Genomic DNA, 15,048 nt, shown 5'->3' with positions numbered 1-15,048 from the left:
AGTCCCTTCCTATGTCCATCTCGATCAGGTCTGCGTTGACATTTCCTACTCTAAAGAAAACAATCCCAGACTCTGTTCATAGCTGAAATGCTCCAACCCAGGCAACATCTTGGTGAATCTCTTTTGCACCCTCTATCACTTCCTTTCTATAGTGTGGCGACCAGAACTGCACACAGTACTCTGGCTGTGGCCTAACCACTCTTCTGTACAGCTTCATCATAACCTCCCTGCTTTTATATTCTATACTTCAGCCAATAAAGCCAAGTATCCCATATGCATTCTTACCCACCTTACCTACCTGTCCTGCTGCCTTCAGGAATCTCTGGACATACACCCCAATTGATGTTAAACCAGTGTGCTTTCAGGTGAAATTAAAATATACTGTGGCACTATTTTGAAGAGCTGCAAAAAGATTTCCCTAGTGCTGTGGCCATTACCTATTAACAATCTCTCAAGCAGCACCACTAAAACAGATCTAGTCATACTGTTCATGGGAGCTTCATGCAAACTGGCTGCCATGATTCCTACCTTACAAGAGTGACTACCTAAAAAGTACTTAAAGTAAAGTGCTTTGGGATGTCCTGAAGTCATGAAAGGCACAAAGATGCAAGTCCTTTTTATTTGTCTTGCGAAGGAAATACTAGATATTAGTTGGCTTATAATAAATAGTTCACTGCTCCAATAGAGCTTTGACCTGTGCAATGCAGATTTGCTTTCAGAATGTCTAACAGACAACAGTTATCCCAAACTAGCTTTTAAATTAAACTTCAAATGAATACAAGGACACTATACAACTTCTGCTAATCAGGCACTGTAACATCACAATCTGCAAAGTGAATTTCAAACACAAAGTATGCAGTGGGAGTACCAGAGATAACATTATCAATTGTAAAAGAATAATACACTCCTTTTGTTGAAAAACAAAAAGAAATTTACAAAGAGATTGCTCTGTTTTTCTTAAGCAAAACATTGCAATGCTATGCTTTAAATGTGTACACACTTGAACAGAAGGCTTGCAACAGTACCAAACACATCACAACACTGATCAAATTTATATCTTACAAGTTATTTGTCAGAGTTTTGGATTTAAAACAATTAAGGGTTGTTAGTGTCGCTGGTTCCTCACCTCGAATGAATGTTAAAAAAAGTACATGGTTTCTAAAAGGTCACTGATTAGATGACATTAATAGATAAATTGGAATCTTGCAAAGTAAAAATTTAGTTATCAGGTCATGCTGTTGCACTGAACAGTTTGGGATAACTGTTGTCTGTTAGACATTCTGAAAGCAAATCTGCATTGCACAGATCAAAGCTCTATTGGAGCAGTGAACTATTTATTATAAGCCAATTAATATCTAGTATTTCCTTCGCAAGACAAATAAAAAGGACTTGCATCTTTATGTGCCTTTCATGACTTCAGGACATCCCAAAGCACTTTACAGCCAATTAAGTACTTAAGTAGTCACTCTTGTAAGTTTGGGACTAAAAGTATGAAATAGAAAAAAGCAACAGCTACAGCAAAGTACAGCGATCTTTTCTAAGAACACGAAAATGGGGACTGAAAGAAATCCAGCACAATGGGCTTGAAGTGAAACAAACTGATTTAAAACGAGTTGTTGGATCTGCTGGGAAGCCTCCTAGTGGGCCCAGTTGATAAGCAACATTCTAAACAACTGCGTGGCATAACAGCTACCCCTTTACCTCATCTGTCCTCACCACCCAAGGCCCTAAAATTCTCTTCTTCCAGACCATATGCAAATTGAGTGACTGCTTCGAAGTACACCTCCGCTCAGTCTGCAAGCATGACGCTGAGCTTCCTGTTGCTCATTTTAAATTCAGTACCTTGCTCTCATGCTCCCATTTCTGTCCTCAGCCTGCATTATCTAAATGAAGCTCAATGCAAGCTTGTGGAACAGTACTCCATCTTCCACTTTGACACTTCACAGCTTTCTGGATGCAACATTGTGTTCAACATCAGACCCATAACTCCAAACCCCACTGTGGTTTGAATCTTGTTTTTCATGTTTTCACTTTTGTATAGTGCTGCTCATTATTCTGACATTTGCACTCAGACTCTGCACAAATGCCTCGTTTCCTCACTACAACCATTACCTTTCCTTTTATTCCACAACATTTGTGTCATTTAATTTCTCCCGTCACCTTTCCTTTTGTACTTCCTCTTCTTTTACCAGCATTATTTTCTACCCTCCAGTTATGAAGTCACATTTGCCTCAAAACATTAACTGTTTCTCTCTCTCCACAGATACTGTCAGACCAGAGAATTTCCAACACTGTTTTTATTCCAAAAAACTCTCCCTCCATCTCTGCTTTTCCTATTACTTATTTTCCTTTATCTCTTGTTGGGCCAGAAACCTTCAGCTGAGCAGGAGACATGGATATTACATACAAAGCTCAAAATAAAATTCTTAGTTTAAAATATGTCAACTTGACTCCATGGTAGTTATTTGCCTAATGTTAGATCATAGAAATTTTGATAAAAATATGGGCAGAATGCAAGCACACTTTAGTGCAGGGCTGAGGGACCATGCAGTTAAGAGGTATGAAGTGCCTAACAAGATGCCCTGCTGCTCCCTCAAATGCATGCAAAGATCCCAGCTGAAGAGGAGAGTTCTCCTGTTGTCTTGGTCAATATTTATTTGTAGATCCATATATTTGAAAACAAAATCTGGTAACCAAATTGAAGGTAATTGGCAAAAGAACCAGAAGAAAGATGAATAAAATGTTAAGTCAACAAGTTATGATTTAGCTTCAAGGAGGAATCAGATACATGATTAAAAGGAAAAAAATTGCAGGGTTGTGGAACAAATTGAATAACTCTGAGCACAGGCAACATTTGGACCCAGAAATGGATACGACACTACAGGGGAGGCCTAACCAGACATTTATAAAGGTTTAACAGAACCTTTCAAAGTCTAGGACTTTTTTTCAAATGAACCTCCAGATCTCTGTTCATATATACTTATCTACATTCTTCCTTCTAAGATGCATCAGTTCATGCCCTGCATTAAATTTCATTTACCGTCCGTCTGCCTATTTGGCAATCTATGCGCTCCTGCTACAATCCTCTCTACCTACATCACCAAGATTTTGTCACACATTTGACCACAGAATTTTCAACCTTACTCCCCCTTCCTTAACAATCAGCTACGGTTTCTATCCAATGACCCATGTTAGAATGTAAACAACTGTGGATAACAAATAATTTGGAAGCAACAACTCAAGTCTCACTGTTGAATACTGGGGTAATGAATATTCCAATGTTACTTTCCAATTATAAACCTAGCAAAACAAGATCTCCCATTATCCAGAAACTGTCAAATGCAAATAGAGGCCCCTTTCATCCCTATTCCCCTTGCTGTGGCCAGGAGCCCTGGCATATAATCTCCATAGTTTTAAGAGCTAAGATTGTATTACCAGTCCTGCTCACATTTCCTGAACCCAGTTCTGAATACTTCAGCACAAAAATACAAGCACATTTAAAAGACTTTTCCTTTGCAGTGTGACCCAATTAATAAAGATCTTCCCCTCACCTGGTCCCTTGGATCATCATCTCTTTATGCCTGGGCACTGGAGCTCAAGAGTTAAGGGAATGTATGTGTCAGGCTGTGTGGTGCATGAGATATGAAAGAGAAGTGAAGAAACTATAAATAAAAAGAAGGCATTGCTTTCTAACTGTTACAATTGGCCACACCATGCAAATCTCTGCTCCTACAAGTCAATGAGTTAGGCTCCTGGATTTTCTCCCACTATGGATGCAACAATACTTTTTGTATAAAAGTGATTTAAAAAAATAAATAAAGCAGTTATCTAAAACTTTCCAAGTGATTTTGGCAGAAGACTGGGAGATGGCTGCCAGAGTGGCACTCAAATGTAAAAATAAAATATAGTCACTAGATGTGGTTGCACCAGACCCTTCACATTCCAACATTTCTACAAGCATACTGGCCAGAGATTCAGAATAGTTCTGCTTTGCATTGCTGCTTAGACTGCCAATCTAAAGACAAAAGTGGATTAGAATTTAAACTGATATAATTTTGATTATGCAGTACAAAGTATTCAACTGATATCTGTCCACAACTTTAAGCATAAGCACTTTCCAACTCTCAAATGCCACAAGAGAAAACTGTTAAGTCACCAGTAGTCAAGCAAATGCAAGCCCAAGAGTCAAAACTTTGTTGGGATTTTTTAAATTCCTATCCCAAATCCAGAAATCCCACACAAAACAGAACCAAGCCCTCTAAATGCATAACAAAAACCATTGGAAGGCACATTACCAATAGAAGGCAGCACATTACAGATAGTGTGCTGTGTGCAGTTACCAACTGAGCATTAAATTTAAAAGTCTACAAAACAGGAGAGAAATGAAGGCCAAGCAAGAATAATTAAGCAAGCTTTTCCATGTCATAATTGACAGGTGAAGCAACATATAGCACTAAATCTCTTACATATCAGGCTTGCCCATTTAAAATAAATTCCAGTTTCGAAACAAAGACTTACTGCACAAAAGACCAGTTCATTTTAAATGATTTAATCTTCATAGCAAGGGTCAACCAACTTCCCAGATAATGGCATTCTATATTTTGTTTCTCTCCCAGAATGCAATAGCAGCTAACAATTTTTTTGCTTCATTTGTTACCAGGGAAACTAGTGTGTTGGTGAGGTAGGGGCGAGCAGGAATGACAGGATGTAAATATATCCTCCAAACCAATACAGAACCAAATGCAGATCGTTTTTAAACAAAAAAAACTGCTCAAAAGAATTGTATAATGTTCTTCAACAGGTAGTCACATTAGTGTAGGCTTTGATGTATCATAGTGTAAAAAACTGCATTGTTTTGCAAGGAAAGTCTGCCTTGAAAATAATGTGAAGAATTCTCCATGTGTGTCATTGCTAAGTATTAAATGCAAAAATAACTTTGCTATGAATTGCAGCTGACTTCTGATAACTTGTTGATGGAAGGTTTTGCCCCATTATGTCCAAGATATGCATTAATAAACATCAAGGCAAAAAGTCAAGCTGATAAGCAACTGATGTGACAAAATCACCCAAGCTGGCACAACTTATTCCAACCTTTAAACACTGGTAAACTTAAACTAATCTGTGCAATAACCAACAAGTTACTGAATCATATTGCCAGCTAAAAAGGTACTTGCAGCTTTTTCCAGGACTGAAAGCAGATCTCTTGTACAGCGCATGTTAAATTTCAGCACGAATTCAGTGCCCCTTTCGCCCGTGGTGAAAGTTAATGGCGACTCGGATCTGAAAAATTCATGTAGTCTCCTGCTACCCGAAGATGATCACAGCCACAATTACTGATTTGATCATCCAGATAATAGTCAATATTTTTCCTACACGGCAATGTCTTAAAATTCAAAAAAATTAAATGCCAACCTGGAGTTAGAGTAATATTGTGCTGGTATAAGCACAACACAACTAATGACAAGTACAGGCAGAGTTGCAATTAGAATATGAAAAGTACACAAACAAAAAGACAAGTCCATACTAGGCCATCCAGACAATGTAAACAGATGTATTATCAATTCAGTCACTTTTTTAGTCCTGCAATCTTCAGCAAGAAGGAAGCTTGAGCTATGTAAATTCAACATTCCCATTCAGCAAATGCTTGATCTCATCCAAGCTCTATAAATGGAGTAAAGGTGGCAAGTGGAATAAGCCGCTCTTTGCTATATGTGCATTGCTATTCAAGACACTGATGCTTTGTAGGTCATCGCAGCAGCCATTTTACGCACAGCAAGGACTCAAAAATCAATTAGCTGAATTAGGGAGTTAAACTTTTTCACGTTGCTAATTGAGGAACCATTGACCAGAACAGAACGTACCACGGGACCTTCGAAATTTACATGTTACAGGTTCAGCTTCTATTTTTATCATTTCACTCAAGGCTCAGCAGCTTTACTACTGCATTATCCTGGACCAAGAGTTGATCCACAACACCAAAGGAAGAAAACTCTTACTTTTCAGTGATTTTTACTGGTAGCCATGTGGACAAAATCAGACACATGCCTATCCTACCTCCATTTCAAACAGCAAACCAATACCAATTTACCAGGAATAAAAATTTCAGAAAAGATTGCCAGCAATCTCGCTCTGGCAACAGTCATGTGATGTGGTAAGTGGATTAAAATCATGTCACACACCAAAAGAGGCAGGTGTCCTGTGAACAGAGAATGGTGGCATTACAGTTGCTACAGAATCACATCAGAGAAATCAGCTACAGATCAAAATTCAGTTTTGTAAATCAGGGATATAGGCAAGTCTACTAAAGCAACAGTTCCAACTAGACTGTAAACTTGTTCAAACTGTTAATTTGCCACTCAACATTATACTGGTATACATCAAACAGACTTCCAAACACTCAAACCTAATGCCAAGTCTAGTTGAGGATAAGCATATACTACACCATGTGTCTTGTATTACATGTTCTGTTTGTTGAATTTCTCTCATGCTAGTTTCATTGCTATCACTCAACTATCATCTAACCACCACTGATGCACTTCATTGGGAGACACATTTTGTCCCTACTCTTTATAATGCTGTACTCTGTTATCAAGACTAAATTACAATGCTGCCTTCAGAGGCTACAAAATGCTATCTTGCAGAAATATACTAAGTAAAAATGCACCCTCACTCCAGAGGTAAAGCTCTCCATCTTTGAGATATTTACACCCATGGATCTACTATTTTTGCAGCCTATCTACAATACAGCAATGCTATTTTACTATTCCTGGCCTGGTAGACGTTAGGGGTGACGTTATTCAAAAATAGTAATGCTACAAATATATTTTTGCTCTGAAGTTGTTATTTTTTCCCTAGTAGGAATGGAGTGAACTCCGTACAATGGGAGCATTTCACAATATGAAACAGACAAGACTCTGCTTCAATGCAATTTTTCTGGTCTCTCAATTCAGGTCAGTGCTTTTAACAATTATTCCATCCTCACCATCATACTTATCGTTTTACCAGAATTAACAAGCCAATACTAGCCAGTTACATTACATGACAACATACTCTAAAGGAAGCCAACACCCATGGATATTATAAAACTGCAAGTCATGGTGAATCTCATGGTACAAGCCACAACGTCATCCTCCTTCCATACCAAAAACACAAACACCTAGCTACACACTTTCTTTAACATACAAGTTGCTTAAAATTTGTAACTTCCCTTATTGCTATTCTGACTTGCAGGTTACTTGCAGAAAAGTCTTTATAAGTCTGTAACAGCAATTTAAACCATGTTCCACAACAATCCTATTTTGTCCTCGTTTAGTATTTAGCATCTTGTATTTCAGTAGTCCTTCCATGTCCCGAGTCGCAAGATATTTCCATGCAAGTCCTGATATCTTAAAAATATATACGGCACCTTTCACATTCGCCATTTACACCAACGAAGCACCTTCCCAAAAGTTGACACTACTGTAATACAGGAAATGTGGCAGCCAATTTGAGTATCGCAAGATTCCACAAACAGCAATTTAATATTAATCAGTCTGTTTAAATGTTGCTAGTTAAGGCATAGGTATGAACAGGACACTGTTACAACACTGTTAGCAAACGTTTATACACAAAACTATGTAGATTTAAATTACAAGACAACATTTAATACTAACAAATTAAATTCAGCATTTAACTCATCCCGTCATAAGTTTTCAAAACGGTATCTACCAGCCCCTCAGCTGTCAGCAAGGAGATCCACAAGGTCTGACTGCCGATTCTCGGGCATTCATATCCAAGTTGCTGTGCCAGTGTCTAAAGTAATACTTGATTTTAAGTTCCCTCTGTTGATGTTAACTAATAAGCTCTTTCTGCACAACAGCATATGGTTAACTGACTGTAATCAGAGGAATGAGTACATACATGTGCATGAACAACTACATGCTAGTAACTGCCTCGTGATTAGTGAAGACATCTTTTCTAATAACTACTAGTACTCCTTGAAAAATCAGATAATCCTTCATATTAGAAGCTCCAACACCACTATACCCATAAACCAGTGGTTCCCAAACTTTTTTCACTGGGCCGCAGTTTCGGAATAAAAATTTGCTCGCGCCACACCAAATTTTTTATTGATAAGAAATACATTCAAAGACAAAAAACAATCATAACATAGAACACAACTACTTTATAATATCATGGGACATCCAGAAAGTATAAAACAATGCATCACTTGATGTTCTTGCTCTCACTTTGGAAAAATATCTATCCTTGTTTAAATGTTTCTTTGATTGTCCTTGAATCTTCCCGCCACACTTGCCATCCTCTCTCACCGCACCAGTGTGGCGCGCCATACCCTTTGGGAACCACTGCCATAAACCATGCCACTATCAATTTGTGCACCAGATCAAGAGGCCAAGAAAGGTCGTTAAGGAAACTGTTGTTAAACAGCAAGGCATTATGTTAACCCAGTCGCTTCTATTACATGCACACAAAGCAGGGTATTCACTTCTCCAAATACAAGAGAAACCCAAATCAAATTTCCATGGACAGCACAATTATTTCCAATAAAACTAATTTCTTATACTGTACTCAATTACATATATTTGCCTGCAAGTTCTTGCTCGGTTCATACAGGCCTGTGTTTCTGGGTCAGGTACTCCCACAATTTTTCTTACCTGTATATTTATGCTCAGCCTTGGCATGTTTGCATAATCACTTAAAACAAATGCTCAGCATAGAAGATTTACAAAGTCAAATGCAAACATATTAAGGGTTAGCTGGTCTATATCTTCATTGCATTTCAACTCTGTCACTAATTATTATACCCCTTAAATCCTAAAAAGACCAAACTGCTATCATGTCCAACCAACAAGTCAGCCAACTAGTTGCTTTGACAGTTGAGTTTGAAGTGCAAGGATAGAAAGAACTGGCCTACAACATCCTAATGCAAGGTTCCTAAAATTGTGTATTTAAAATGCACTTACCCAGATGCTATGCTCAATCTGGTTCTAAAACAGCTTCAAAATATCCAAACTGTTGAATTATAACAATCGCTACATACACAACTAGAGTATCGGAGTTACAAAAGGCATTGCCCAGACAGACTGTACTCAGCATTATCTCATCACATCAGTCAATAAATAGAGCAAAGCCATTAATGTCCACCCAAACCACCAGTAGTTTTCATATGCCATCAACATTCCTTGTATGTACACTAAGGTACAGCTCTAGATTTTAGTTAAACATTAGTAAATGATCTGTTTTAGGAAGATTGCTTTCATTAACAAAATGGCTGCCAATCATTCCTTTTACAAGTGAGGCCTTTTTGAAAATGTATATCCGAGTAGTATATTACACAGTTGAAATTGACCCATTTTACCAAATCACTGAAAATAAAAGCACTGGGACTCCAATAGCAAATGTCAAATCCACTTCAGCTTACTTACAAGATAGGAAACAGGAAAATTAGGTTCTCCACAATTAACTACCCACAAATAACCACAATGCAAACAAAACATTACGTCCTGAAGACTGCTGTGGAGTAAAGGCATGTGTTCTTCCATCCTTTTTTCCAAAACCAAGAGTATCATAAACAACCTATGACTTCCACAAAGTGTGCTGCCCAACCCTTCTCAAACTCTCCTTCAAATGCAAGTTTGCTTGGAAGTCAGAATCAAAACAAGATTCAAACAGATCCCATTTTAAGTCAAATCTCAAACACTCAGCTTATTTTACAGAGAATTAGGGCAAGTCCAAACATTCCCAATTCAAACACATGATTTGAAAAAAGGGAGAAAGATTTTAAGCTCTGCATAGCAAGGCAAGACTGAAGGACTCCACAAGTAAACTAGATTTTAATTGTTGCAGTACTTCAAGTCCTCCCAAGATGCAGATTTACAGGTGCCATTGTCCAGAGGCATGCAAAGAAACTGGTCCAGTTACAGCTTCCCCCTCCCCATAAACATTTATAGGTTTCTGATTCTCTTCCTAGTATCTTTCAATACTCACCTTTCTGAAGGGCACTTAAAATCTAAGTCAGTTACTCCACAACCCACCTATCCAGCCCCCCAGAACAATTTGAGGTTCTCTCAAACAAGCTTCAACCTTCCAATGATACTTCATGAAAGAGCATATGTTGGCATATATTTTCTGCTTCCTTCACAGTGGCGAGCTCTGCTGCCTCACAGGGACCCGGGTTCAATTCCAGCCTTGGGTGACTGTGTGGAGTTTACACGTTCTCACCATTTCTGCGTGGGTTTCCTCTGGGTGCTCCGGTTTCCTCCCACAGTCCAAATATGTGCAGGTTAAGTTGACTGGCCATGATAAATTGTCCCTTAGTGTCCCAAAATTAGCAGGGTAAATGTGGGGTTACGGTGGTAAGTTGTGTCAGAGTCGGTGTAGACTCGATGGGCCGAATGGCCTCCCTACACACTGTAGAGATATTATTTAAAGGAGAAATGATCCCAAGCCCTTGCCTTTCCACTAGTGATCACCAAAATAAATGCAGTTGTTCCTGGTCTCTCAAGTTTGTGCAAAATATTACCCCAAAAGGATGATTCAGAAATGCATAACAAAACTCAGCTTTATGGGTAAATGGCTATTCTTTTCCTTCCCCACCACATCCATTTGTACCTTGAGGGAAACTACTCTAGTCTTTCCCAGAAAAAGCATAGAACACATTGACCTCTTCGCTGCAATAAAAAAAAGTGACTGCAACAAAAAGATAAAATAAAATCTAGATCAACACGTACACATTCTCCTTGCTAACCTGTTTGGAGAGGAAATGCAGTTTAAGTCACCTTTCACTGCAATACAATCAAAGTCAGACAGAGCTCCGGCAGCAATTATTGCTCCTGGACCTCCTTAACTCTGCACCCTAAAAAAGGAGAAAACTCTCTAAAATATACACTAAACCCGAACAAGGAAATAAAACAAATTCAGACACCACCTTCTGTCGGGAAAAAGATACAGAAGCCTTGAGTTCACATACCAAACGACTCAAGAACAGCTTCTTCCCAGCTGCCATCAGACTTTTGAATGGACCTATTATTAAGCTGATCTTTCTCTGCACCCTAACTATGACTGTAACACTACATTCTGCACCCTCTCCTATATACTCTACGAACGGTATGCTTTGTCTACACAGCGCAAGAAACAATACTTTGCACTGTAGACTAATCGATGTGACAATAACAAATTAAATCGAATGTTTATTCCTTCAACTGCGCATCTTGACCTAGCAGGGGAGAGATCATTTGTTAACAACTGGAAGGACAAGAGCTGGAAGTGCTCGGTTTTGAAGTCTGCTCTCTCTCTCTCTGCAGGTTTGCAATTTGCAAAAAAGGGGCGGCGGGGGGGGGGTTAAGGAAAGAACTGGTGAAACTCTTCCAAAATGTGCACAACTCTCCTTTCCTTGCAAAGATTGAGTGTGCAGAGGCAGATGGCAGTGTAAGTGATATCCTGTCCTGGTTTCTCTCCCACCCTCCCCATCCCCCTGGAGCCAGGCTGGGAGGGAGGCTGATACCTTGACGCAGTCGATGGGGTACATCACGCAGTGCTCCAGGACCCCGGCCACCGCTCCGGCGATCATGTGGGTGGAGGTGGAAGCGGTCTCGGGAAGGCTCTCGTACTCTACCTCGCCGCTGCCGTTACTGTTGTTCTTCTCATCCGAGAAATTGTCCATAATATTCAAAAGGCGGCTGGGCGGGGACGGCGGCTTCACCAGGATGTGGAAGAAAGGCGGCGGGGAGGCGAGGGCTGGCGACTTGCGGGCGACGGCCACCGAGCCGGCCGCGATGCTGCTGCTGCTGCTCCCGCCGCTGCTACTGCCGCCGCCGCCCGGGGCGTTGGCCTTGCCGTTACCGTTGGCGATCGCTTCGGCCCGCTCCGGTACTTCGATCCTCACTCCATCGTTTTCAAATTCCATCGGGGGGGGGGGGGGGGGAAAGAAAATAGATCTCGCTGCCCGGGAGCTCTCGCTCCTCAATTACTATCTTCCCTTTCCTCCGTCACTCACTCCGCTCGACGCTCCGGCCTTTCATAGGCGGCAGCCGCCGCCATCCTCCTGCCTCACGGTCGCCATCCTCCTCCTTTGGCCGCACTGCCAGCGGGAAGGAGGCAAAATGGGGGCCGAAGGCCCTGTGACGTACCTTCAATTTCCCAACCCCTCGGCGCTCCGTCAACCTAACTTGCCCATCCATCGTCCCGTCCCCCCTCCCACATTCCCCAATTTCGATTGGTCCAGCCTCATGATTGATGTGGCCTTCCCCCTTCCGATTGGTCTACCTGACTGTCTGTCAAGTTCCCCCGTCCACGCCCCCCCCCGGCGTCATCACATTAGGTTGCGCGCCGATTTTTTTCCCTCTCTGGGTGCGCGCTCTCACTCTAACTTAATGTGGGGGGAGGAGGCCGAAACCCCGCCCTCTCCCTCTCCAGATTGGATGATGGGGAACTATCCCGCCCACCCCACGCATTGCTATTGGTCACCGGCTGCGTCAATCTGACCAGCGGGCTCGGTTGCGAGCACGGCCGCGAGGGCTTCACGAGGGAAGCATTCCAATCAGTGGCGGGAAAGCTTGTCACGTGATTGCTGGTGCTTGCTGGTGTTGCAATGGGGTGGAGGCGCTTCCCAGCAAGGACAACCGGGGAAAGGTCACTCATTGCACTTTCCTTAAACTGTGGTTGAGTTTGGAAGCCCCCGGGTATTTCCTCATTATTGTCAAAGCAAAAATACCAGAAATATGCAACACTTTGCAATTGTCCTTTATCCAGCTTTAAAATCAAAACTAAACCTCTTTTACAGAATAGGTTAGGACTTTATTCCCTGGAGCGCAGAAGAATGAGGGGAGATTTGATAGAGGTGTATAAAATTCTGATGGGTATAGATAGAGTGAATGCAAGCAGGCTTTTTCCACTGAGGCTAGGGGAGAAAAAAACTTACATGGGTTAAGGGGGAAAAGTTTAAAGGGAATATTAGGGGGGGCTTCTTCACACAGAGAGTGGTGGGAGTGTGGAATGAGCTGCCAGATGAAGTGAATGCGGGCTCACTTTTAACAGTTAAGAAAAACTTGGACAGGTTCATGGATGAGAGAGGTGTGGAGGGATATGGTCCAGGTGCAGGTCAGTGGGACTAGGCAGAAAAATGGTTCGGCACAGCCAAGAAGGGCCAAAAGACCTGTTTCTGTGCTGTAATGGTCTATGGTTCTACAGTCATCATGAAATAAAACATCATGCAATAATCCTTGCCAAGTGGCGAAATTAGGGAAATGTTTGGGAATGTCTCAATTGAAACCATATGAAGATTTGCTTATCTTTATGGCCAATGTTTCCAATTGATTTATTATTGTCACATGTATTAGTATACAGTGAAGAGTATTGTTTCTTGTGTGCTTTACAGATAAAGCATATCGTTCATAGAGAAGGAAAGGAGAAGGGGCAGGATGTAATTGGGGGAGGCGATGGCCTAGTGGTATTATCGCTAGACTATTAATCCAGAAACTCAGCTAATGTTCTGGGGACCCGGGTTTGAATCCCACCACAGCAGGTGGTGGAATTTGAATTCAATAAAAAAAATCTGGAATTAAGAATCTACTGATGACCATGAAACCATTGTCGATTGTCGGAAAAAACCCATCTGATTCACTAATGTCCTTTAGGGAAGGAAATATGCTGTCCTTGCCTGGTCTGGCCTACATGTGACTACAGAGCCACGGCAATGTGGTTGATTCTCAACCTCCCTCGGGCAACTAGGGAGGGGAATAAATGCTGGCTAGTCAGCGACACCCATGTCCCATGAATGAATTTTTAAAAAATAGCCCTTTGAGCCTCCCCCATTTTGACGGGAAGAATGGAAAAGCAAGCTTAATTTGAAGTTTATTTATTAGTGTCACAAGTAGGCTTACATTAACACTGCAATGAAGTTACTGTGAAAATCCCCTAGTCGCCACACTTCAGCGTCTGTTCGGGTACACTGAGGGAGAATTTACCATGGCCAATCCACCTAACTAGCACGTCTTTCAGGCTGTGGGAGGATACCGGAACACTCGGAGGAAACCCACACAGACAGAGAGAGAATGGTAGACTCTGCACAGATAGTGAGCCAAGCTAGGAATTGATCCCTGGCACTGTGAGACAGCAGCGCTAACCACTGTGCCACCATGCTGTATTGGTGTCCCTGTAATGCTTAGACCTGGTATTTTAACATGTAAAGCAGATACCATTCACATATAATGTACACCTAGTGATTTTGCTTTTATTGTGCCCGATTATGGGGCATTAATATCAGCCAATTAAAATGTCTGTACTTAAACCTGACTGCCATCTCTTGAATGGTCCTTTATTCAAACCCTTGGCTGAAAATCCTTTTATATAAAGATGGAATGTTCATTATTCCAGTTTAAAGTCATAGGATCATTTAATTTCTCAGCAAGGAGAAGGTAATTCAATTTATTGAATCTGTGCAGCTCTTTTGAAGAGCAGAAAATGCTGGAAAATCTCAGCAGGTCTGACAGCAACTGTGGAGAGAGAATAGAGCCAACGTTTCGAGGCTGAAGCATTAGCTCTATTCTCTCTCCACAGATGCTGTCAGATCTGCTGAGATTTTTCAGCATTTTCTGTTTTTCTTTCAGATTTCAGCATCCACGGTATTTTGCTTTTATCTTTTGAACATAGGGACATAGGAATTTAGGAGCAGTAGGCAGTAGACGCCTTCGAGCCTGCTATTCAGTCAGATCATGGCTGATAGAAGAGCAACATTTTTAGTCCTCCCCCACTTTGATGGGAAGAATGGAAAACCAAAATACACTAACACTTAAATTGAGAGAAATGCTGCGTTTCAGTGGAGTTCGAGTGTCCTTGCACATGAAACACAGAAAGTTCGCACGCAGGTACAGCAAGTACCCACAAACTCCTTCAGAAAATTGTTAAAATCAGTCAATATGAAGCAACCTGGCAGTCAAAAGCGCAGAAAATTGAAGGCAAGAGGACGAAAAGAGAGCTTGTCATTTTAATTTTGAAAGTAATTAGGAAAGAATGGAGTGTTGCCCTTTATTGCAAGGGGTATGGAGTATA

General features: G+C 41.1%; 1 protein-coding gene across 1 annotated transcript in view; it reads right to left on the bottom strand.

The window, feature by feature from the left end:
• The window catches only part of slc25a28 (solute carrier family 25 member 28), a 44,617-nt gene extending 32,427 nt beyond the window's left edge, over positions 1–12,190 (bottom strand). Inside the window, exon 1 of the mRNA XM_078223123.1 lies at positions 11,504–12,190. Coding sequence (XP_078079249.1) covers positions 11,504–11,905 — 402 coding nt within the window. The 5' untranslated portion in view covers positions 11,906–12,190. The remainder of the gene's footprint in view (positions 1–11,503) is intronic.
• Between the last annotated feature and the right edge of the window lie 2,858 nt (positions 12,191–15,048).

The sequence above is a fragment of the Mustelus asterias genome, chromosome 11 (assembly GCF_964213995.1).
Source record: "Mustelus asterias chromosome 11, sMusAst1.hap1.1, whole genome shotgun sequence".
NCBI lineage: Eukaryota > Metazoa > Chordata > Chondrichthyes > Carcharhiniformes > Triakidae > Mustelus > Mustelus asterias.
This window is presented reverse-complemented; position numbering and strand designations above follow the sequence as displayed.